General features: G+C 30.1%; 1 protein-coding gene across 1 annotated transcript in view; it reads left to right on the top strand.

Moving 5' to 3' along the window:
- The window catches only part of LOC131855610 (uncharacterized), a 79,370-nt gene that overhangs the window by 9,588 nt on the left and 42,516 nt on the right, over window positions 1–27,266 (top strand). Inside the window, exons 4-6 of the mRNA XM_059206896.1 lie at window positions 2,718–2,806; window positions 18,091–18,277; window positions 26,334–26,477. Of these exons, the coding sequence (XP_059062879.1) occupies window positions 2,718–2,806; window positions 18,091–18,277; window positions 26,334–26,477 (420 nt within the window). The remainder of the gene's footprint in view (window positions 1–2,717; window positions 2,807–18,090; window positions 18,278–26,333; window positions 26,478–27,266) is intronic.

Raw genomic sequence — 27,266 nt, 5'->3', positions numbered from 1 at the left:
ATTTTATGTAAGGTTTCGTACTAAAAGGTACCTTAATATATTTATAATACTTACAGAAACACTTTCTTTTTCGTTTCTAAGTCCATAATTTTTTTCACAATCTATAATTTATATGAAGTAGGTATTAAACTTTATGGTATTGCTATTTTATAAACATAAAGATTTATAACTAAATAAAAAGATATGGTAGCCATATTTCAGGTCATTAAGAAACTTTATCTTTATTTTTATCTAGAAAATTTAGCGTAGAATGAAATATGATGATTTTACTAAAAGAAGACATCACACAAAGTCATGTACGTAGAGATATATCTATGTTACCTACCTCTACCGTTACAGCTTGCTTTGAAATTCGTACACTTTTGAAAGGATGATACATGTCAGTGAAATTACAGGGTACAGAGGTATAACGACGTAGTTCTCAGAAATGGTAATGTATGAGGCACTCATAGTATATTTTTTGTCCGTGCTATATATTAATATATATATATATAGACTAGCTGTGCCCGCGGCTTCGTCCAAATGGAATAGTAAACTTGAACATATTAATATACCTCACGAATACAAATATTTGCACCAACCGAGGTCGTATAATTTTGCAAAAAAAGATTGCCATTTTACGAAATAGTTTTATATTCTAGTCTCATAAAAAGGTAACAAAAAAATTGTTATAATATTATTTAATAATTTTTGAAACTTTTATATTTATATTATATGAAGTTTTTATATTTAATATTTAATAGTTCTTGAAACTTTTGTCAATTTACGTTTTTATGACAATTCCCAAGGGAACAATTAGATCCTCGTGCAATGAATTTTTTTCACAGGAGACACTAAATTGCACAGTGACATGTCAAGTAAGATAACTTAGCCGAAACTTAAAATGAGGCGTGAAGTAATTTCCAGTGATATGGGTAACCGGCTAGAAGGGTTTCTAATGTATTCAACAGGATGAAGGTTTATACGAAGTACTTTAAAATTCATTCAAGAAACACCGAACCGAACAGTTCCCCTACATAATGTAAGACAAAGTATATTTTGGTATATCAATCCAAAACTTTAATACCCTTTATTTATAATTTAAGATCTAAAGGTAAGGGTAACGCCTCATGCCAAGTCTTGACTTTTCGCTAAGTTGCCCACAATACTTTTGAGAGCCCTGTATTTTCAGTACAAATACAAATAAACAAAATTGATCCTAACATCTCATCCTAATTTCAAATTAACAGCTTTTCACTAAATGCATATAAAAGTATACATATATGGTTCTTACTTCAAAAACATTTTTTTGTAATATTTTGTGTTTATCTGTCTGTTTGTACTTGTAATCTCTGAAGTAATTATCAGATTATCAGATATCTAATTTTGTAAGAAGTAACTTGAGGCTACTGTAATGTATAAATTTCATTTCTTTAAATTCCACGTGGACAAAGTCAATAAAAATCTCCCAAACTATTAATATGTAAGTATTTAGATGTTTTTTTTAAACATTTTATGTCAATTGAACTACAACCACATTCATACTAATATAAATTCAAACCTATGTCTTTCCCTTTATCTTTATCAGCTGAATCTTAATGAAATTTGGCGTACAAATAAATGGTATCTCGAAATTTATATGCAGCAATATAATTTTTGTTCGTTACTTTTTTATATTTATAGTCAATCCCTACATCCATATACATAGTAAATTTATAAATACAAAAGTCGACAGACTTGTATTTATACTTTTATTCAGTCTATTTGTCATCTTTTCACGACTAAACGGACGTATGGATTTTATGAAATTAAACGTAAATAGCAGACCAAGACGCAAAAAATTTTTCCCTGTTTGTTTTTTGTTATTGATATTTGAATTAATATAGTAATGAAATAAGATGAGAGTATCAATGTGCTAATTATGTTCATCATTCTTCTCATATTTGTACAGAAGCTTCATAAAACAAAACGTAAATAAACATAAAACTCGATCAAAATAAATAAAATCTTTTATGTAAATATCACCATTATCGTTGTGATTATAATATAATCATCAAAACAAACAACATAGTCATCGTGGATTACATTATCATAAAATATTTCGGATATTCTAATTTGACTCGCACTTGTTTACTGTTTCGATATTGCATTTTCTTATGTTATCTTCTTTGTTATTAAGTCAAAATAATGGAATGTCCATCCCAAACTATAATTTGGTGGAACACAATGTACGATGACGATATTTTATACCTACCTACCTACTACATAGGTATATACTATGTAATTTTAAATGTTTGTGTAATAAACGATCCGTAATAAATAATATGTAGTATATACAAAATTCTATTTATATTACTATTTTAATATTGCATATTTGACTACAGATCGAAGGTTTGCTCATTAATACGTCACTAGTATATTTTAAAAGAGTATAAAAGGAGCGAAACGACGCAATTGAATGCAATTTGTTATTATTTATTTATTTATTTGTACTTATAAAATTGTACTATATGGCGAGCTTAATGTTATAAGGCATTCTCTACCAGCTAATCATTATGTAAGAACAGAAAGCAGTTGATAGGTAGTGGTGGGAAAGAACAAACCTATAATTTGTTGTATTATTTTTATTGTATTAACGAATATATTAGATAAATAATATTTTTTACATACTATTGTTGTTGTTTATTAATTTTGATAAGAATTCATGTCGTCGTATTAAAGAATAACATATTTCGCAGAGCCATCGCCGTTGTACGATAACAATCACTACCACGAGGAATGTCTCCGCTGCAACTCCTGTGGGCTAAACCTCACTGGTCCCAATCAGGTATGTACCTACTTAAGATACGTTAAGGTTTTTTATGTACCTGCAAATAAGATGACGGATCTAATGGGAATCTGCATATATCGCTGTATAAGCGATATATGCAGATTTCCATTAGATCCGATACATACACACATGAACTGTTCTGCTCATGTATGTATATACATCAAAGGTAAAATGTGCCGTCCATAGTCCTTTCTCCATAGTCCTTAGTCCGTTCCGTCCTTTTCAGACTGAGCCTCTCTGAAATAATAATAATCTCAGGACAATTCACACGGCGCCATCTAGACCCAAGTTAAGCTAGCTAAAGCTTGTGTTATGAATACTAGATAACTGATACAAATACACAGATATATATATATTTTAAATACATATTATACTTCATAAATACAAATGTTTGTACCATGCAAGGAATCGATCCCACTACCAACTTTTGTCTAAGTCAATCAAATTGATTCAGTTACATGAATGTAGTATTGAATAAAAATTAGAAATACTGGCTAATATTATAAAAACCACTGACTTTGATGAACCTGATGGTAAGTACCAATCTTATCTACATGGGAGCACCACGAACATCACGTCATAGACAAAGTCTGTCTGAAAAATAGACGAAATCGCGGACAGTTAATGCTATAGAAGCGTATCGACATTAATATTAGAAAGAGAAAAAGTTTTTGAGGTTAGAGATAATCTCTGAATCTAGTGTAGTTATTTAAAAAATTCTTTTATCAAGAGAAAGCCACGTTATTTGTAAGTGTTATAAACTTTAATGAAAAATATTGCATAAACAGAATATGAAGGGCAGACGAAGTTTCGCGGGTCAGCTTGTAAGAGAAAAATACAGGATATATGCATAAGCTATTTCAACTTCACTTCGTATCCACAAACAAACTGATCGGATTTCTGCAGTTTTGCTCGTCCGACCAACCAGTATTATGATCCGTAATTACTGGCTACGATATATTGGCCTGTAATTGTTAGCAATTGAAATATTATGTTACGTTTTAATAAGAAGCGAAGTCCGTAGACTGAATCTCATATGATCCAATTAAGGAAATATAACGTATTGTAGTAAGTTTTCTAGGGATAATCAAAACCTATGTAATAGTAACCTCAATAACCTCATATTAATACTTTATATATATATAACAATTTATATTTACAACACAACACTTGATATTATTTTGTTCTTATATTCTCTAGGGAGATTCCTCTCTATGGGAGACTTTAGACAAAAAAATACATCTAACGTAATACCTTCGTCGCATAGTCTAAAATAAAAAGGTGCTAATATATTTTTTTAATCCAAAGTCTATATGAAATGACTACGTACAATGATATTACCCTAAGAAATTGTTGTATTTATAAAAATATATATATACAATGCCTTTTATAGTTTATATATATGTGTACATAGATGTTCGCTCTGAAAACTCGTTATTTAAAAAAAAAAGACACCTACCGGCGCTAGTCCCCGCAGGTACTATAAATAACATATAAAATATGTAAGGCGAGTAATATTTTCTTCCTGTAGTTTTTCGACAAAACCAAGCGGAAACCATGAAAAGTTTTTACCAACTTCTATCTTTCAATTTAGATAAATATCAAATCTATAGTGTAGTTTCGTATAATAAAACTTTGTAGATTTTTATAAATAGTAGACTATAAACTTGTATAAGAAGTTACCCCGATTAATACTTGACATTTATTAATTAAAGAAAAAGACCAAAAATTTCTACCAACAAAAATACTATAACGTTTACAGCTACGTCTTCATTATTTCATGTATATTATTAGGTATTTTTACATATTTTTAGGTTATATATTTATGTAGGTATTTTATTAATTAATTTAATAAAACTTATTGTTCGTCTCTATTTGCTATCCTAAATTCTACCTGATAAAGAAAGGTTATTATATCTATGTAAGTATATCACCCGTGTTTTTTTATACCTAGACACCAACGATAGCAAACAATCGTGCTTATAAAGATGTTAAATGATTTTCTTTTCATATTATAATTCATATGACACACAACAATGTAAATTGTATTTATAATTTTGACGTAATAACTTATAAGACGTTTACTTATTAAAATACAATAAATATGTAATTATATTATTGGATGAATATCCAATAATAGCATTATTAGATAAATTTAATACAACAAATAATTACAATATTCAATATTTCAAGTATCAAGTGTCCTAAAATAATACTTCAAGGGATGGCTACACCCGATTCAATTCAAAAAGTTTCAATATTGCCCCCAAGGCTTGATTTGTGTGCAAATAAGCGAGTTGCTCATCCACGAAGATTCTCTAGTCAATAAATCTATATTTAATCCTTATTACAGAAGTTTAGTTTGTGCTTATAAGTCTGATAAATCTTTTTGAATTTAATTATTTTTATTACGTTTAATATCATACTTTACTTACTATCACGAACTCTATTTTTATTATGAAATATTAATCGTTACATGTGATTATGATTAGTGCTCAGATTTCATTACCTAATGTGAACATTGCCCAACTATTTCTTATTTTTTTTATTTATGTTTATTTGAATACATAAGATTTTCAATATACGACTGTATACCACATTTGAATCTACGTCAATATATCACTCTTCTATATATCAATGCCAAAATAAAGGATACAAATAATAAAAGAGAGATAGTCATGGCTTAGTACTACTGTGAATTACATCCAAAGGATCATGAATTCAAATTTGACAAAAAAGGTGTGTTAATTATATTTCTAACTGACTCTCCGATGAAGGATATCAAACCAAAAGTTTATCCAAGACACGGCGGCAGTCTCCCACATGCCACGTTGTATTGAAATATACTTAGCGAAATGTGGACATGTGAAGTGTTGACCACAACATTTGACATTTGACAATGCCTCTGACTACCCCATCTAGGATAACAGTCATGATAGTATGTCTTATATTATCTTACACATCTTCTTCATTGTCTTATTGCATATTGCTTTATTAACAAAACTTCTACTTTAAATTTTCATTAAATATTTGTACATCAAACACGCTCAGCATCCACTTAAAATTACTCCCAGTTTGCCAAGTTTTGTATTTTCAGTCGTCGTATACATTTTTTTCCATTTTCTTGATCTTTCCGCAATCTCGCTAATCTTAACACCATCTATTCTAAGATCCATTTATATTATTATACAAGAAATAACAATTAATTTATTAAAACTTTACATTAGTAGACATTCGAAAATAATTATCAAATTATTTATTATTTTCATAATTTTCTTTTCAAACTTAATTTAATTGCATCGATATTAAAAAATATATGTTTATATTACAATATTTTTATTCTTTAAGTTTATATGCCATTCTCTGTTTAAATTAAATTTACACAAGAGCGTTTAGTCAATTTATATATGTATAATATATAGACTGTGCTTATTACTAGTCCATTAATATGTTTTACTCTGCGTGTTACAGCATAGTGTAAGTGACAAGTATAGAGGTCTCCAATCATAGGTACTTAACGAAGGTTCGCTGCATTTGACTAAACTAGTGATTATAGTGTTTTCCCAACCCAAGTATTTTATATAGACTTTTACTTTAATCATACTAATGATTAAAGCTATTAAGCATTTAGAAAAAAAAAACCCGTATGTAATATGACACTGAACGTAGGATTAAAGATAAAAAGCCTTATTGAGGATGAATTTCAAAAAATCTATTCTTAGCGGATGTTCATATTATAAAATGCATCAACTGGCAAAATTTAAGCATCTGACCCCTACAATTTAAGTAGTACTATAGTTGAATCAGTCAAGACAAGCAAATTTATTCATATATATAGAATGCATCAAAGAATGGAGGACACTAGAAGATAAGATGAATTAAAATTGACAACAAGTTTTTCACTTAACAACTTAATTTTATGTTGATGTTTTTATATTATTATTCAAAGGCAGCGGCAACATATACGGAGATAACATATATCTTTTAAATTTGAACCAAATTTCAAACACTTCTCATACTTAATTAAAAAGCAAAATTACGCGTTACTGTTAATAAAGAAATAATTTATTGAATATACGAAAAGAGATTTATATAACGTTTGATTTTCCCTTCATTTGGGTTCAATAAGTACAAATCAAACTACAACAAGGTAACGCGCACTGATCGAAATTAATCAAAGGTAAATTAGTCAGAAGCCACAAAATTCATTACCGGCATGAAAACGAATCAACCGTTACGATATACAGAAATCTTAGCGCCGTACAGGCTTACCGCAATACACTACTCCTAATTTTCTACAAACATTAGAGATGTAAAAGTAACAACATATGGAGTACCCGTACGTACTAGTTACTAAACTATGTTGTACTCGTTACCATAATATCTTTACGTTACTAGTTACTTATAATGCAACTATAATCATAGCATTTTTAAAAGATGCAATTGTTCTCTTTTTTGAACCAAAAAATTTAATATATGATAATAATAATAGATAATTTTGACTTTGATTTTAGTAACGACAGTAACTAAATAATAGCAATAAATGAATGTGACCAGAACCATTAAATACCTTTTCTTTACTTGGGGAAATCCATGTTATGGAGTCCATCCGCTGCAGGAGCAACGAAGGGTACTGCCGGACTCCTACTGGCTAAAACCCCAAGGTTTATCTTTACCGCCCAATGGGCGGTAAAAATCAAGACCAAAGCAAACTTCTTAAGTACAATAATAAGAAACTACAAAAATTTCAAAATAACGATACTCTTCTTCGATACAGTTAGTACTAGTTACTTTATACAAGTACGTACCATTTGCAAAAACTCTAACAAACATACATATGCGATACGCCTGTCTCCTATTGTGGTAGACAAAAATAATTTCATTCCAACTGATAAAATTCACACAACTCCTCACCCTTAAACAGTTTTATCAACATCTATATAAATTCTTAAATCTTCTCCAAACGCAATTTACACTGACTGAACTACGAGTATTATAAAGTATATAACAACAAACAAATGCTATCTTTCAAATCAAATAATGAAATATATAAAAACAAAAAGAACAAAAGCTTGAATAACTAAAATAGATTTATTTACAGTTTATCATACTTTTTATGAATAATAAATTTTTAGCGTGTTCTGGAATAACGGTATGTACCTACTTTCGGGATACCAGTAAAGGATGATAAGATGACCATAAAACCGGGTTAATTAATTCATCGACATCGGTTTCAAGATATAACAATGATGGACGCCAAAGACCATGTGAAGGTCGACATGATACCCTATCAGTTAGGAATCGAGCCACTAGTCTATACTACATTACTCACTAATAAAACAACAATCAACTCCCACTATAAACAATGTGGTTAAAGTACTATTTACGGATGTATATTTAGATTAATTAATTATAAGAAGGGCAATCTTTCTTTGTATTCAAATATATAATAAATAGATAAAAAGTATGCTTTTATTTTAATCTTTTTAAATACTGCTGTTATAGAATATATATATAATATAGTTTTATATTATATTCATTCTACTGCCATCAATATTTATATATTCTTAAAATAGCTATTCTATATTTTATAAGCAACTATTTATGTCGATGCAGACATCAAATAATAGTTTATTTTGTTAAGTTTTTACATTAAAGGATAAATTTGTATATTTGTTAATCGTTATCACAAGTCCGAGGTTATTATAAAAAGATTTCCGGTAAAGTAAATAGATCAACATCTGTGTGTACACCAACATCCGTTTCCGTTATGTATAACTTTTGTTAACACTAATATTTAAACACTAAGTCTAGGTACTATAAGTGTGTATTTTTATAAATACCACATATATACACAACTATATTGAAGAACTACTTCACCATAATATATTATTATGATGTTTTGTAAAAAAAAAATCATCGCCCGTAAACAATGTGGTTAAAGTACTATTTACGGATGTATATTTATTTTTTATAAGCAAAACTGGACTTTGTATTCTATATAATGTAATCGTTTTATATTGAATAAATACCATATATATTTATATCATTCATTCATCAATATTTATATATGAAAAATAGCTATTCCTATATTTTATAAGCAACTATTTATGTCAATGCAGACAGCAAATAATATTTTTTTTCTGGAGTTCTTATATAGGTATATTCTTCTATCAGTCCTGGAATTATAACTTTGATACAACATCTGTGTGTACTCCAACTTTTCCGTCTTTAACTTTTGTTAACACTAATATTTAAACACTGTCTAGTCTATAAGTGTGTATTTTTATAAATCTCTATATACCATCTATTTTTCCTTCTATAATGTTGTTAATTTCGTCTTATTTTTTCAAAACTGGACAGAATAAACTTTTGTAATCGCCTATTCTCAATAATATCTATATATATACACATAATATTAATACTAGATTTAAAGACTTAAAAACCTTGCTGTTCCCAAGTATCGTTTAGAAAAAGTAAATAGGTCTTTTATGGGAATAAGTAAAAAAATTACACTAAGATACCAAAGGATATACTGGAATTACCCTTAAATAAATTTAAAACAACTGTTAATTCATATTTATTGAGCAAAGCCTAAACGATTACTTGAATGACAAGCGTACATGGGAATAGTTGTTCATGTACGGGATTTTCATTTAATGAAGATCCCGTAGACATTGACATAGATACCTATATACATTTTAAATAAACTGGCTTTTAAGAAAAATAAGTAATTCAATTGAGTTTCTTGCCAGTTCTTCCCAATTGATCTATATACTGAACTGGACGGTAGGGAATAAATTATAATATTAAAAGCTTGACGTTCATAAGCGGCTGAAATGTAAATAAATGATTTCTGAATTTGAATTTATATAATAGATGTGGCCCTAATTTGTTAATAGTAAAGTAAATAACAATAAATTAAATATTTTACAATACAACAACTATCGTCCCTACCATTAGTTTATTTATTAGTTACTAGCTACTCGCCCCGGCTTCGCTCAAGTGTACATATATTATACATATAAACCTTCCTTTCGAATCACTCTATCTATTAAAAGAAACAGCGTCAAAATCCGTTGCGTAGTTTTAAAGATATAAGCATCTATATATGCTTATATATTTAAACAGACAGACGGACAGACAGCGACAGCGACTTTGTTTTATACTATGTAATAAAGTAGAAAACTAATAAAAATCCTTACACAATCGTTACTATGAATAAGCAATCCGGACAATATAGGTTAAAAAATCAATTCATGCAACACATGCAATCGAGTCTTCAGGGAGACGATTCAAATTATGATGGCATACTATCTTTTATACCTATCTGAAACGGAGCGGAGAAAATATACAAAAACTTATAATACTTTTTATTTCCCTATAAACTGAAGACGAAGGAGGAAATTAAAATGAAGGTAACAGTATTTGTTACGTCAAATTCAATCTGTTTTATGTTGAATACCTGCCGCGCTTTCAACGATTCTGTTGGAATCGTAACTATTAATCAAGCCCGTCCGAATGATGTTTTCCATTTTAAATATGAAAGAAGATATGATTTATTAATTTGAACATAAAAAAAAATAAAACATTTAATTCACTATCTGCAACTTTTCTTACGGTCGGTCTTAATAATATATAACGTACATAATAGTTCATACTAATATTATAAATGTGAAAGTCTGTCCGTATTTTTTACCTTTTCACAAATGGCTGAACGGATCCTGATGGCATTTGGTGACTTTGAAGATGGGTTGTCATGACAACGAATATAGATATATATATGTTTTATCTAAAAAATGTATATGTCGCAGGCATCAGTTAGTATAAAATATGTCTTCCACATGGATACGTGTATATATTAATCTTGATAGTTGAAACAAGTAACTTTTTAATGGATATTAACGTCTAGAAGTTATCTAAGAAATTACATTTATAATAGAGATCCAATAATTATTATTAGATCAAAGAAAGTAGAAAGAGGAAAGATTGCACCCGAAACGATAGATGTTTAGAATTATATATACATATATACATATATATAAGTTATACCTTCCAATCGCTAAGAAACAAATCTCGTACATTCCCACGGGAATGTAAGGTAACGGATTCAGTTGGAGCGAAACCGCGGTGATTTTCCTAAGTACTTAATATGCAAACAGCAATCGAATAATCTCCCAACGGATAAGAATGCTTACTTCCCAAACCGACCGACAATAACAACAAATGTACAGTAAATTACCTTATTAGCAACTAGTTGATACCTGCGATTTCGTCCGTGTGGTAATAATGTTTTTTTATTAAAATATTTTTTTAATATAAAATATTCCTATTATACTAAAATATTTATCTAAACACTACATAATATACCTCGAGAAGGCATAGGCAAAGCCAGAGAGTAGCGTTACAATGCTACCATAACACGAGCGGCAACGGCGCGCTCTATAAGTGTTGTAGAGCAGACCCTCTCTATTTGGCTAAGAAGACTTCCCACTACTTACTCAAATTTGGACATCACGTAAGCCCAGTAGTGGGACATTTATGTCTTCATTCTTTATGACACGCTCGACAAGCCGAAAGGTCCTACATGAATATATTATTTTGAGTTCGAGTTTATATATTTATTCTTTATTCACGCAAATAATTATAACATAATTGCAATAACAATTTATCAAAAACTTTTTTTTTAATTTTAATTATATCTTCAATAAATAAGTTTTGTTTAAGATGAAAACAGAACCAATATCCTTTTTAATATTACATGTTTAATTTGTGTTATACGAGTATCTATAATATCTTCAGACTAATACCTATCAAAATTTCTCAATTTGTATACTTGAGACGTGAATGCGTAGCTTTATTTCTATTTCTTTTCAACGAATCACGTCCGTAATTGGTTACCTAATTAATAACATGAATTGGCAAAATCTTATATTCTACATACGTAAACATCCTCTTGAGTACATCTCAGTATTGATAAGCATTAATTGAAATTTTAACAGAATTTGCTACGTAATGGCCTAGCCATTAGTAGAGTTTATAATACCAAATCAAATATGCTTATTACAGAGCAATTTCATTTTGCAAATACGACCCCGCAACTATTGCTCGCCGAGTCAAGGGGTCTATTATGAAATGACAGATCCTGAATATCGACTGAAATCGTTCGTACGTTTTCTATCATGAATTTCATTAGTCGTTTCTTATTATATGAACTCTAAAAAAATAACAAAAAGTTGTAGGTGTCCTTCAATGTTTCCATAAATTCCTACACTAGACGTTCTACTCTGGATACTAATTCCAGTTCATAAAGGAACTAATTGACATTGTTATCGATTTATTTGATTTAGTCTTAATTACGTTTCAAAAAACAAAACTGGACTTGATTAAAATCGATACTGGGACGTAACTCTAGAATAGATCTGATGGGCTGTAACTAAAATTGCCAAGTAAATTATTTATTATTAGAAGTGTATAGGATATAGGTGTATGCGAATCGTTTAGGACAGAATGGCACGATTATAAGATATATTTTGTGAGATAGTTATAAACATTGTTCACATTCGTCAGGTTAAAATGTCTGTAAGTAATATGATTTTGTTTTTATTTTATGTTTCTGCTACTTTAAATGAACTTTTGATTTATTACTATTTTTTGTTTTATTAATTCTGTACAATTTAACAAAATCATACATGAAGAAAAACGTATAGAACTACCAGTATTAGTAGCATTAGTGTAAGTATAGACATGTTTCATAATAATATAATATTTTTTCTGACGATGGAGTCAAGAGTCTACTGAACCGTCGTGAATGAGACGGGTTATGAATACGAATGAAACAAGAATTGTGTGTAAGGACAGAAGTCAATGTACTGTTTATATCTATCTCAAATACAACGTTCTCACAGCAATCATAAGATAAGAATTTCATGTCTTGTCTTAGCCAAAACTATTAAATATTTTTATTTATGAATTATTTCTGAAGAAAAAAAATATAATTATTAGTATTATTAATGGCGGTAGTGTATAGAATATCCTATGTAATAAATTAGCATTCTATAATGGAGTAGTCGTTTGTCCTCTCGACGTCCATCCTTACAATGACACTCGATTCTCTCTGACTACCCCTTTAGAGATTTGATATGAAAACATATATAAATATTTACCATTCAATGAGTACTCTGCTCCAAATTTTAAATGGATTGATAGTTTAACTTTGATAAAACCTTCCAAAGTTGGCGTACAGTTCGAAGCCGTACATTCGCATTTATAATTACAGAGTAGACCCCCAGTTCAAACTATTAACTGTATCGCTGTATAAGCGCTTCGTGACTTTCCCTTGTGTACCCAAAGCTTTACCTTTGCTAACATCGTAACCCTAAATTCCGTTTAAGGTATAAACTCCCTTTACTGGCTTGTGTTTATTTCAAAGAAATGGTTCAAGCCGCAGGCAACGTCTGTGTTAGACACGTGTACAGTTTAAAAAAATAAACTGTTACGTAGTTATGCGTATATGAAATGCAATAATGTTCTTTACACCATCGCTGTTTCTCTTCTTCCTTCCTTCTTTCCTTCCTAAGTTTTTATTGAATTATACTTGGTTTATTTATATTTTTCGTCGTTAAATCAATAATGTTCATATTATACAAAATTGTTCTTTTATTGTAATTAAGTGTCTATTCAGTTATGAATCAATTGAGTACATACCATTCTTGCAAAGTTTATTTAAAAGAACGACCCAAAATTCAATATTTTCTTAAATATTGCTATTAAATTACTTTGGTTTATTTATTTTTTATATTAAAAATCATATTAAATGGTAAGCATTTGAATGAAACAAATGGATTTTATTATATTTTATCAATTCAAGTATTCTTATACTTGAATAATATTTACTGTACTTATCTTTATATATTGATGAAACTAGAATTCATATAATTACAATATCAACAGCTAAATAACTATGACGCTATAAAGCAACTGGAGCAAAATTTACATTTAAGTAAACAAAGGTGTATGTATTTTTGATCCTATTAAAAACAGATGAAAAGCAGGCCATCCTTATTTCTTACTGATGTAATATTTTGTTGTTTGAAACAAAATACCCATGACAGAGTATTAGACCTTTTCTTTTGTTCAACTATACCTACGTCATATGTACTTACATGTAGTACGTATGTATCTTTATTCATATACTTTCATAACAGAATCATACATATTTTATTCATGTAAGTAGATATTTATAGATGTTTGTTGTTTCTAAATTTTAGAAAGTTAAGTAAATCTTGCATATTATATATTATAATTATAACTGTGGAAATATGGCTGTTTGTCAGATTATTGTCTTCATATGACTAAACGGTTCTTAGTGACATTTGACATGAAATAAATTGATAAAGTCTACCCGTGGTCCACTGAGACTTATTTCCGGAATCCAAATTCTGTTTGCGCCTCCTTGTTTTCGCAAGACCGAGCTTCCATCACCATCATCTGTTCACCACATCGTGATGCCCGATAGTGTACCCGCCTGCACTAACGATGGCCATGGCGTGAGGACAGTTAGCCCATTGTAACAAATTCAACACGAATTTATCATGATGGTTTCCAGAGGCCACTGCGTGGAGGTTCATCTGACGTGGTACATTACTTGTAATGGGGAGTCATCAGTCTACATTAGTAACAATCCCCTTTGTCCTCTATTCATGAAGACTAAGATGTTATTCATCCCTACCTTATAACTTTAACTGCCATATAATAACCCTTTAAAGCTCATCACAACTTACAAATAAAGTAAGTTAGCGGAAGAGATAGATGCCTCGGTCTCATAGACGATTTTGTGACAAGTCTACTGTAATTGTTGAAGTAGTGTTTACAATAAGCAGTTTCTTAGAATTGACATTTTAGGTATAATAATGTGATACATTATTATACCTAAAATGTCAATTCTGTTTTAGAAAATATATTTATAAGTAAGAGGTTCATATTAGAAAATACTTTACTTTTGAATACGATTCTATGAAGTAGCAAATATGTACGTGTTGTTGAGTTTTGCTCTGAAGGATAGATTCAGAGTGTAAAAGCAAAGGAAAGCTTTCTGTTACATAATCCTCTGCTATATCGCTGGCAGTTTAAAGTATTATTATTTACAGAATGAATACAAACTCGCTTTGTTAAAACATTGCTCTTTTATTCGTTTTAATATTAAAAAAGCGAATTCTTATTTTACTCCATTTATCATGCACACACTTTAACAAAGTTTCAAATAAGTAAATAGAAAAAATAAAATTACTCGATTAATTGTATTTTTTATTCACACGGCGTCATCTAGACCCAAGCTAAGCATAACATGCTCTTGTTGGGTACTACCACTAGATAACTAATATAAATCCATAAATACATTTATTTTCTAAATAGATATAATATATATATAGAAAACACCCAGACAGAATTATAAACAATCATAATCATGAATGCAAATATTTATACCGTCCGAGGACCAAACCCGCAAACAGCGGAAGTAAGGCTAAACTGCTAGACTACCGAGGCCGACAAAGTACGAGTTCTTAAAGTAAAACAATTGAATTTGATTCATTATGTCTGCTACAGGTTATATTTCTGCCAATTATACGTTAACTATTGTTAATTAGATAAGTATTTAGTTATTGTATACTAATCTGACTTAATTGATGTTGTTGTCGTTACTATAGATGCCACCCTCGTCTCAAACAATTAATGGAAATTCCTGCAACACGTTAACTTAGTAGAAGTTGACATGTAACTTATACTAAGTGATAATAATAATTATAATCCAAGACAATTCAGATAGCGCCATCTATGTAGTTATTAAACAAGGCTGGAATTAATGTTTATTTATTTACAACTATTAGTATATACAGAAAACAGATCTTATATAATTATTAACAAGTGTTCAGCAATATAAGATAATCACACGCCCATAAAGTGATAAATTTATGGACGTGTGATTATCTTATATTGGATTCTATTTAAAACAATAAAATAATTTAAACCACTATAATATACATTACTTTTATATTATAGCTTTTAATTTTATTAGATTAATTTTAAAAGGCATTATGCGTTGAGGGTTATAATTATTATTATTTATTTTTAAATTAGTTGAAAAATTGTATAGAAATGGTACTTAAACAAATTTTAGAACGTCTTCAAAAAATATAATTTAAGTAGTTATGAAAAGTAAGTATTCAAGTAGGTATGAAATGTCTAGGTTAGTGAGGACGAATTTTTGTCTCAACTATGTACTTATAGAAGTATGTCTGAAGTATGTCTATATAGGTATATGTCTGGGACGCCCACTGTTTCTTTTTATCATCACATTCAAGTAATACTACTTCAAGATAACGGCAAACTGCTTGTACTGCTGTACTTGCTAATGTACATAAATTGTTACCATTATTAATTACATAAACACGTACCTAATTGAGAAAATAGAATATATGTCTATGTTGTTTTTTACTTAAATAAATATAATCAGTAGATAGTAATTAATTTAAGTAAACACGTTCACCAATATATAAAGTTCAACCACAGTTTTTATTTTCCACATGCTAGCTGTACTCGTGATTTTGTACTTTTAACTTTTTTGTTTATATTTAAATTGAAGTGAAAACTTACTAAAATGCCTTCACTTTGAGTTATTACAAGACAATTTCTTAATGTTTGCATGCTGCAAAGTAATTTAGGCTTGTACCTATTGTAGCAGTACATACCTACCATTATTAATATAGACGACCTCGGTGATCTACTATTAATTAACATACTACCTTACTTCGATTCCGATATATCACAAAAACAAAAACATGAACATGGTGACTGCTGTGCGATACAGGTATATTTATAGGTACTGTCGAGTAAAAATATTATAAACAATTTTAATTTACTCAATTTACTTCAACGCGAACTGCGTACACCCTAATAAAAAGAGCGACGTGCTGATAAAGACTGAGGAAACTTTTAGAAGTTTTTAATCAATTTATTTTCCACTCGAAGTGCTGTAATAATTGTCTAAAAGGCCTTTAAATGTTCGCTGAAGACAGATCGAATAACAGAGTAAACTCCTTTGTCTACCTGACGATGCCATTTTACTTTATTTGATTGAACTCTGTCTTAAATCTTAAGACTCTCATTTCGTATTAGAGTCTGAGTTTTCAACGTACTATACCAAAGGAAGAGTTTCTTTCTCAATTCGCCATATTTAATTAGTCTAATGATCTATTCTATTATAAATAGGTAAAGTTTGTGAGTTTGAATATCCTATTTTGAAATTCTTTTAGTGTTAGATAGCTCATTAATCGAGGAAGGCTATTGAAGAACAATAGAAGCGGAGCTTCGATGAGCTACTTATAAAGAATAAAAATAACATACATACATTTATAACTATAAGACTTCAATAACAAATTATCAATTTTATAAGAGAACGACTTTAAAACATAGTTTCATAATTTCGTATGGTATATATGTAGGTATTAAGTAAATTTGTAGAAAATAATAGAATAGATAAAGAGATACATAAGAAAGATAAACATAACAATATTCAATAAGAAATAAAACATATAAAAAATGCCAGATTATGTTATGATTATATAATCCTATTTTAAACATACAGTCTACAGTGACTAGATCCTATTATTGAACCTAAAATCTACACTCCGTAAAACTCCCCACTACACCACTGAGATCGTTAACGTTGGAGATTAAATGCTAAAGTGTTCACAATTTCAAGGAAGCAAGACTTAATTTAGATCGATATAGATAACTTCGTGGAGTTTCTAAGGGGATTTATCAAGATTGCTATCTGAGATCGAACGGGATATTCACAAATTGTGATACTAATAACTTCGCAATAAAATTAAGTCTCAGTCTCAGACTACATAATAAGTTCAGAAATAAGAGGTAGAGTAGATGTATTAGTAATATACATAGAGTCACCATTGCCTTGCCTTTGTCCTATTATTTGGGGTTAAAGCAACATGTAATCTTCTTCCACTGATTCGTATCGGTCGGCATACCTGAGTTTACTATCATTTTATGCACATCATCATTCACACAGTCTACCATCCTTTTCTTCGGTCGTCCTCTCAGTTTACATCCATATACTTTCCTATTAAAAACCTTATTTATATATAACACAAGCTCTGCTTAACTTGGGACTAGTTGGTGCGATGTGAATTGTCCTGAAATATTATTGTTTATGTGTATATATGAAATATTACCTACTAATCGAATTATTTCTTTATTAACAGAAACGTTCTCGCCGCTTCAAGAACCAGATCCTGTGCGACCTGCATTTCGCGGACGTCGCGCTCATGGAGTGCAGCGACTTCATGCAGCAACTACGCAGCTTCAAACCCCAGTCCTTGGGCTGCGCCGTCGCCAGGCGCAAATCTTCCACCACACTCATATTCCCACTGCCGCCACAGGCATGTTCAGGTAACGGAATTTATTATTACTTTTAATAATAACTTTTTTGTGTACTGATAACTAATAGAATAAAAAACAGTATTTAAAAAAACTAAAGGTAGGAATTGAAAAATTAAAGGTAGGAATTGAAAAATTAGGACAGTTTTACAGTCTTCTATATACCATTTCGAAAACAAGGCTTCACCTTCTAACATTACATAGAGTGTTATCAAATTATCTATTTTTCTTTCACAGGAATTATGTATCAGGTTGTATGCAGTATAATAAGGATTCGTGTTCTACATTTATTATATTTTTACAAAAAAAATGTTCATATATTTTGCTTATGTGTTTTATAATGTTCCAGCAAAATTTAAACATTAAAAAGTTAATTATTTGTAAGGATTACATTAAACGTAAACAACGTTTTATCGGGGAAGATCTAGCGACCTCGTATCACGGATTTAGCAACAGCACATTCCAATTTTCTGGATAATTGACAAGATTAAACGCTCAACCATTTGCGACTTGTTTTTACTGCGTTTAAACTGTGAACGAAATAATTGCGTTAAATTTTGTTTTTAATCCAATTAATATTTCTGGAACAGTAGGTATTGTTTGTGCCTAATTAAGTGAAACTAAATATACTTTTTAAATATATTTATTTTATACAGAAGTAAAGTTTAACTATAGTTTATCATTAATTCAGTTTAGGAAGTCAAAATAAAACATTAATTACCTTATCTTTATCCCATTATTTAGAGTCGCCACAGTTTATCATCTTCTTCCACTGATCCATATCAACCGTTGCATCAGAGTTTACTCTCCCTTCATGCATATCATTTTTCACACATTACAGCCATCTTTTCTTTGTTGGTCGTACCAGTTTACATTCATTTTAAATTAAAAAGCTTTCATATTAAAAACACCTAAAATCATAATTTTAGGTGTTTTTAATATGAGATATTTTTAATGTTTTTATTTACATACGTAGGAATTTTGCGTAATATTAATTTATTATATAATATTTGTGCTAAAATATAAAGGTATAGTCCCACTTGTATAATGATTATATGATCTGTCATATTATCTTGCTCCAGTGATCCATATCAACCGTTATATCTGAGTTTACTCTCCCTTTATGCATATTATTTTTCACACAGTCCAACCAACTTTTTTTTGGTCATCCTCTCCCTTTACCTTCATTTACATAGCAATTAAGTACTTTTTTGACACATGGTCCTCGCTTCTGTAAGACCAAGGTAAAGTTACTTTGACAAAAATTATTACATTATTAAAATATAATTAATTACGAAAGTATAGGAACAGTCATTAGGTCGAGTTTTCAATTCTAACAACTTATATGTCAAAACGGGGCATCATTGAATTGAAATTTATTAGAATTAATGTTGTCATAAAATTACATATAATGATTTGAGTTTGATGTTGCCATTGCACATTATATATTTAGTAAAAGTATATTCTAACATTATTTCCGCTGTCGATTCTAAAATCCGACATTCTATTTACTCGACTTCCGCCTTAAAGAGATCTCATGCGCTCTATAATGAAGTAACTGCCAATATTCTTGAAGGAAAGTATTCGCAAAATCATTGGAAACTTTACATTGTACTATGTTTCTTTACGTCTAGATTTTGAAATATATTATTATCGGTTTGTCCGACAGACTCCGTAATTTTTTCATAAAACCAGTAATAGTCGCCATATATATGATTGCACTAAGATCATTACGTTATCATGTGACATCTATGATACCACACGTAAAACCATTCCAGAGGACTAAAGATGTCACGCCTCATACCTTGTAATTTCACTGCATATTCTAACCCCTATAACTGAAACAGTTTACAAAGCAAACTATTGATGCCAGTAACACTGAGGTATCCATGCAGATAACTTTCTACCTCTGGTATGATTGGTCCGAATGAATATTTATTATTACCATAGTCATAGGTTAGGATGTATCTCTCTTCACATTAGAGTTACAATCATACAACAGCCGTTCGTCCTCTTGAATTAAGCTTGTCTCTATTTTTGTATAATTGTAGACTTATCAGGTATATTTATTTATTTATTTATTCACAAGTCTCAAAATATTCTAACATAGCAGTTCAGTCTATTATAAGACAGCTATTTTTTAAATCATAAGCAATAAAATGCTGCTTAATATAAACAGGTACAAAGCATTCTTTATCATTGGAACAGGGGTTTATTGTATACGTAAATACACAGCGTATCAGGCGAATTTCATCGCCCTTCATCATACGAGATGGTATACCTATATACTACATGTGTATTCAACGTCCCTTCCTTACGTTTGACAATAGCGGGCACCCGTCAGCGTGGCTCGTGAAATGAAATGCACAAGAACCTAATTTCCCGTCTGTTCGCAACCGGTACCGCCCGTAGATATATCAGTCCGCAACGGAAGGTAAAAACTTTCCTAATATACCCGCAACCTACGGAAGGGCTCGCGTAAACACCTACCTACCCACCTGTCTATAAAATATTCACGCTTCGTTATTTTCACGGCGCTGTCTAAATGTACGTACGTTCTTCTGCGTGCCGTTGACTTTTTGGCATTTTATATCCGCTATAGATGTTTTAAATTTTCAAGATTTACAAACACGGAATGAAATTGTTGAGGACTTTTGATGCTCATTGAATCTAATTCTTAATAAGAATTTGCAGCGAAAATATATTGATATTTAAACCTTTGCCCAGTAGTTGGACAACAGGGTAATGGTCAATAATGGTAATAACAGGTTAATATTAAAAAAAAAGTATGATTTAACTTGTTTTTATCTTGTTTAATTTAACTTAGATTTATAAAAAAATTAAATAGAGTACTTTTACAAACATACGCAGGCTTTACCTAATTTCAAATAATAGTAAGTTGAAGTGAAATCTTTTTTTCATATTTCATTCTTCTTCACTACAATCATTCGTAAATTTTCATAAATAAAATGCAATGTGTTATACAAAATTTGTCTATCGAAAAGATCAAAATTATGTATTGTCCAGGCAGAGGGCGATCCACATTAGTTATGTAAAAGGTCGAAGGTTCGCCATATAGGTCTACGTTTATATCCAAACTCAACGACTGTTCTGTAAAATGACATTGGTAATATTTAATAACTATTTAATTTTTCTAAATTAATCAGTGACAAAACTGAAGTAATTAAAAGGGAAAGAACTTACAAGAAATACGGTAAATTAATCCCTATGATACAACTTTCTTAACTAAATTGCCTTTAGCACTAATCCTAACAGGAATAAATTTATTTTAAACAAATTATACTTTCAAAGATCGACGATTTATTAAGGAATTTCAATATTCTATTTATTCCAATTACATTTTCCGAGGCCAAATATGAAGGCCAAATCCTCTTCGTTGATTTGTTATTGTTGTAATAAATCGTATCTTAGATTCTTATTTAATTGGAATATCAACAATTTGACTAATCTAAATAGGGCGTCAACTTGTTACCACTTAGCATCAGCTAATGGGTGATTACCGTTACCTATATACTTCAATAGCACATCGGAGCTTGAGAGTATCAAATGATGCCCATGGTGCTGCACTTGCAGCTGTACCCTGTTATTTCACTACCTTATCTTCTTAACCTTCACAGATATGTAGCTTACAAAATAAGCTGCAGACTGAAATGGATGGTACAGAGGTACCCTCGAGACTTGAAGAGTTTTATAAGAAAACGAATTAGATAATAAGAAAAAATCACTTAGCACTAAAATAACAGCTTTTACAAACAATAGGTTTAAAGCAACAAGGTACACGCATTAAAGGGGAGACCGGGGCCCCGGGACCGCCCACGTGACAGACTCAAATTGTGTTTGCACACCGCGTCATGGAACTAATATATTTGCCGACTACGCCAACCCACCCTGGACAAGTTTCGCACTTTACCTTCATCTATATAGGTCAGGTACGGCAGATTGATTTTTCATGTATAACTTGTAACTTTAGAAAATAACCTCTATATAAACGATATATGCAGAACTTACCTTGCAACGTTTACCACTACTTTTACAGTTTTAATTTTTATTTAATTTATTTATAACCAATAAAATATATTTCTTTAGTAACTTACGAGTACAATAAATGTTAATAAATTATAATTTAAAGTGCCGCTTTACTTATAGGCTACCACGACTTGTTGATCATATTAAATATGTAAAGTATGTACATATATACATATTGGTAAAATACTATTTCAGGTAATATTACATTAGTATATCTGAAACACAGAAGAAGCTTCATATAATTAGTTAAATTATTGTTAATGCCAAATAATATATGGTAAATTTCATAGACACTGTTACGATATATTTAAACGAAAAATTTTGAATGAAATATTGTTATAATAAAACTTATGTATAGTTACCATCTTGGGTACCTTTATCGACCTCACCTGCCCCATGGTGTCCAATTACAGGTACCTACTGTGTAGAACTACGTAGATAATTATGCAATCATCTTGTAACAGACACAATCACGCAGTAACTTGAACTATTCGGATGCTAAATGCCACCAAATTGATGAGTGGAATTTAATTTAACTGAAACGTTTACTCTGATAACTGTAATTCATTGTTAATATATGAGTAATTGTATAATATTATATAATAATAATTTCATGTTTGTTAGTAACTTAGTCTAAGTTAGTATACATATATATATTCATTTTATATGAATTAGATATATATGACCAAAAATAATATATTTAAAATTTAAACTAATCAAAAAATATGTTTATTTATTGTAAAAAATAAACAAAGGAACCAATTTAAAAAATCCCTTACCAATGTTTATAGGTATATTATCAGTAAGTAACTTGATTTATGAGTAAATGCAAAAGAAAGTTTATATATTTATTATATCGCCTTATTATTTTAACAAGGTAATTATCATGAAAGGCATAAAACATTTAGCATTTAAGATGCAGAAGGATATTTGACAAAAATATGTATGTAGATTTTACCTACTAATATTATAAAGAGGTAAAGTTCAGATGTTCAGGGCATACTCTGGCACTACGGATCCAATTTTGAATATTATCTCTAGTCTCTGAAGGGCCAGTTATGGAATGTTACAGGCTATATAACACCACGGTATAACCAATAGGAGAAAAGTAGCAATAATAAATATTGCAAAATGGGAATAGTGTGACAAGTAATGTGTGAGTTTGCTTAATTATGTGATGCTCTTACATTCTGCTATTTCCAAGTATACGTTTAGCTAGCACATATGGTATATAATCCATAATTATTGAATCCTGTAAAGCCAACTAATGTTAATAACCGCGGGTATGTAATTTAATACTTATAAGACATAATATTCATTTTTTATATACTTATGTGAGATGAGTAGTTTATTATTGTTTATCGATTCCCTGATTAAACAAATAACAAATAGTAATACGTAAATATATTTACAAGAAATATAATACATAAATTACTATTTCTTTATTGTCAATAGTGTGCAAGTTGTGATTTCTTGTTGTTGTTATTTCTTTCTTAATGTTAGTAATACTTTGTTTTTATACCTCATTATATTAATGAATAATCCTTATTTTCTTCAAATTTTATTATAATAGAAAACAGTACTGTAAAAATATTATTTTGTCCTAATAGTACCTTTTATTTCAGCAATCATTTTAAAGAATGAAGAAAGGGGCAAGAATATAGAAAAATGAAGATTATCTGTGGCTATTTGGTCCACTCTAAGTATGAACGCCAAGCATTTTTCATAGTTTGGTGTTCTACCTTACAGTGAACTAAATGCTACGCTTCTACAAAAAGAAGACGTCTGCCTTCAAGAATTTATGAAGCCTTATAGTAAATAGAAACTTAGAAGATTTTTTACGTAAATAGTACAAAATAATATTATTTCAATTATCGTTATTAGTATATTAATTTACAATATTTTTTAATAACTTGTCTTACAGAATAATATTGTAATTCTCTCTTCATGTTTATTTTTAGTAACGAAGAGAAATCGTTCAAAGTGTTGAACTATTATTAATACTAATAGGTACAGGCAACAACAAAAAAAAATATGTTACAAATATTATGTAATAGAAAATACCGATAGATATGAAAACAATGAAATGGTCATTACAAATTACGTACTCCCCGCTGCCTACCTGTTACATTACATTACGTCATACTCATACGTAACCTACATTAGATCTATCAATTTTCACACCCAACAGTCGTAACCCCGGCTTATACGACCGCATTAAGCCGGCTTTGATGATGCATTGAAACGGACGCTATATTGATGAATAATTCTGAATAAGTTTTTACAGAATAATCCGATATTATTATTTATACAGGATACACCACAAAGTAGAAACAATTATGAGTGTAGAAAATACGTAAATAATTTTCATAATATTTTTTGCCAATGGATGCCGTAGATCTAACACCTTTATTGACCAGCCCAAAGTTTAAATTTTTGTACATTCATTGTATAAATTACTTTTTATTACAATTACTTTTTATGGTTAACGTTGGTTTATTATATAGTATATTTATACAATTACTTTTTATGGTTAACGTAGGTTTTAACGTTTAACTTTAATTTTGAATTGATTTATGTTAAATTGGTATCTTTTTTAATCATAATAAATCGTTCTTTCTCAAAGAAACGCTCAGTGGTGTGCCTTCAGAGATGCCTATGTCCAACATTGGTCTGCAGTGGGTTAGTAATGATGAAATCAATCAATCATCTATTATTATTTCTGTACTACGTGTAATTCTCTTAATATATACAAGTTGTTTGTAAAATATATAATAGCTAACAATGTTAACACTTCTGTACTACACATTTTTTTGATGTTTTCTGTGTGCAAAAAATTGTTATAATTATTATGTCTCAATCAGAAATATGGAACTGTAGAGTTTAATTTCTTAAGGTTTACTTCATTTTATCGTTAAACTTCCATTTCGTTGCGCATAAAATATATTTTACTCGTTTACAAAAGCAACTTTGATTTTAAACGTTCCACTGTGTTTATAAAGTATTCATGGGTGGGTCGTCATCTTGGAATATTGTAGCCTGTAAAGAGCTGGCGACAGCGGACTCGACAAGTCGCTCTCTGTATACTTTCACAGTATTGCCAGGTCACCATCACGCATTTTCCCCAAATTTTGCGCGAAATATCCTACTCCTTTTACAGAAAGTCTATACTAGTAAGTAGTATTAGCTTAACATATATAACTTGTCAATTTCTTAGTAGGCCAACATCCCTCTTTCTTTTCTAAGCTTGTTTTCTATTATAGTCTATGAGATTTCTGTATTAACGTACCAAAAATCCTCCCTACATCAATTTTCTTCCCTCAAACATTTGTTTCCCCCTATTGCCACGATATCTTTCATATTTAGGGAAAATCCCCCAATCTGGCATCACTGTACTTTCCGCGACTGGCACATCGTCTACCTATGTAAATATTTTATTTAGACCTCTTCAAACCAGCCCCGGTAATGGGATCAGTGGCGTCATATTTTCTTTCAGGATAGGTGCAAAAATATTAAAATGGAAAACATGTGAAATTTTTATTCACTTGTGATATTTAATATTGTTCGCAAAATGATATATTATGTAAACGCGATTTTATTCAGTCTGTGTATATTGTAGTTATACCTATATATACATCCCTCTCTGTTCTGTGTACCAGATTACGATATTTACCGTTATATTCTTATCTTATTTTATAGAACATACTTTTAGTATTTCGGTAAACTAATAAACTACTTACTATATTTCGCGGATTTAAAAATAAAATTAAATGCGTATTAATTATAGAAGTATCTCTTTTTAATAAATGGTTCTACAAAGACAATGTCTGACAATGACCTTTCATCGTTCAACCGCCTTATTTTTAATTATTTGGTTTTAGAAGAAGCATCTTATATTACTTCAATTTTAAAAGAATAATTCAGACATTAATACAGAAATTGATAATAACCATATTTTTTTAAGAAAGCAACTATCTTTTCTTACTTTTTTTACTATTTCTAAAAAGATATTATTTTTCAGATGAATTTTGTGAGGAGTATCCTCACAGCCTGATCCCCACGCCGGGGTATTGGATCGAGTGTTCGCGACAGAAAATCACCACCGACACCATTTGGGATGAATCGGAGTCAGAACATGACAGTGGACCAGATCGCGATGACAATGGTAAGTTGCTACCTTTTTAATTGTAATGGCAATAAGCTGACGGCTGTTTTCCTAAGGGACAACTAACGCCTGTATAAATGGACAGCGCAATGATCATCATGTCGTTATCTACCATAATCGTAACGTCAAGATTTTTTTTAAATGTTATTTTCTTAACGGATTAATATGTCGGTTGTCATATCTTATTGACTATCGAAAGAATGTTGAATGATGAGCGATGCCATATTTCCCACACTACCTTTCTGAAACCAATGACATTCTGAGGAGACATTCGGTGCGGAACGCTCCTAGATGAAGAAGTTACCGCCAACTAAAAATCCCAGTTAATGTAATAACACGAACTAGCTAATTACATATACCGAGATAAACTTTGTACAGTGTCACATCAAAAATCGTTTTTTCATGTAAGACGTTTTAGCCACTTACGAACGTAATTTTTTTTGTATTTAGTTTTTTTCCCTGTCGTCAGCATCCTCTCTCTCTCTCTCTGTCAAAATCACCTTTTTATCACCTATTACAGCAGCTAAGCAGTTGATTATACCCGTATAAGCTGAATGTTGTTTTGAGGGGTCAGGTCATGATAGTGAAATTACAGGATAGCTATGGAGGCGTGACATCTTAGTCTTCCGGAATAACAGACACCATGTTCGTGATACTATTTGTATTTAGACAACATTTGCTACTTACCATCAGGAGGGCCGTCAACTTGTTTAGCATTACAGTTATATTAAAACAATACTGGACGAAAATATGATATTTATAATGAAAAATTAGTTGTAAATAGCAACG

The sequence above is a fragment of the Achroia grisella genome, unplaced genomic scaffold, assembly GCF_030625045.1.
Source record: "Achroia grisella isolate CSIRO2021 unplaced genomic scaffold, CSIRO_AGI_Agris_v1 utg146, whole genome shotgun sequence".
Taxonomy (NCBI): Eukaryota; Metazoa; Arthropoda; class Insecta; order Lepidoptera; family Pyralidae; genus Achroia; species Achroia grisella.
The sequence above is the reverse complement of the archived record's forward strand: the minus strand, read 5'-3'. Positions and strand labels throughout refer to the sequence as shown.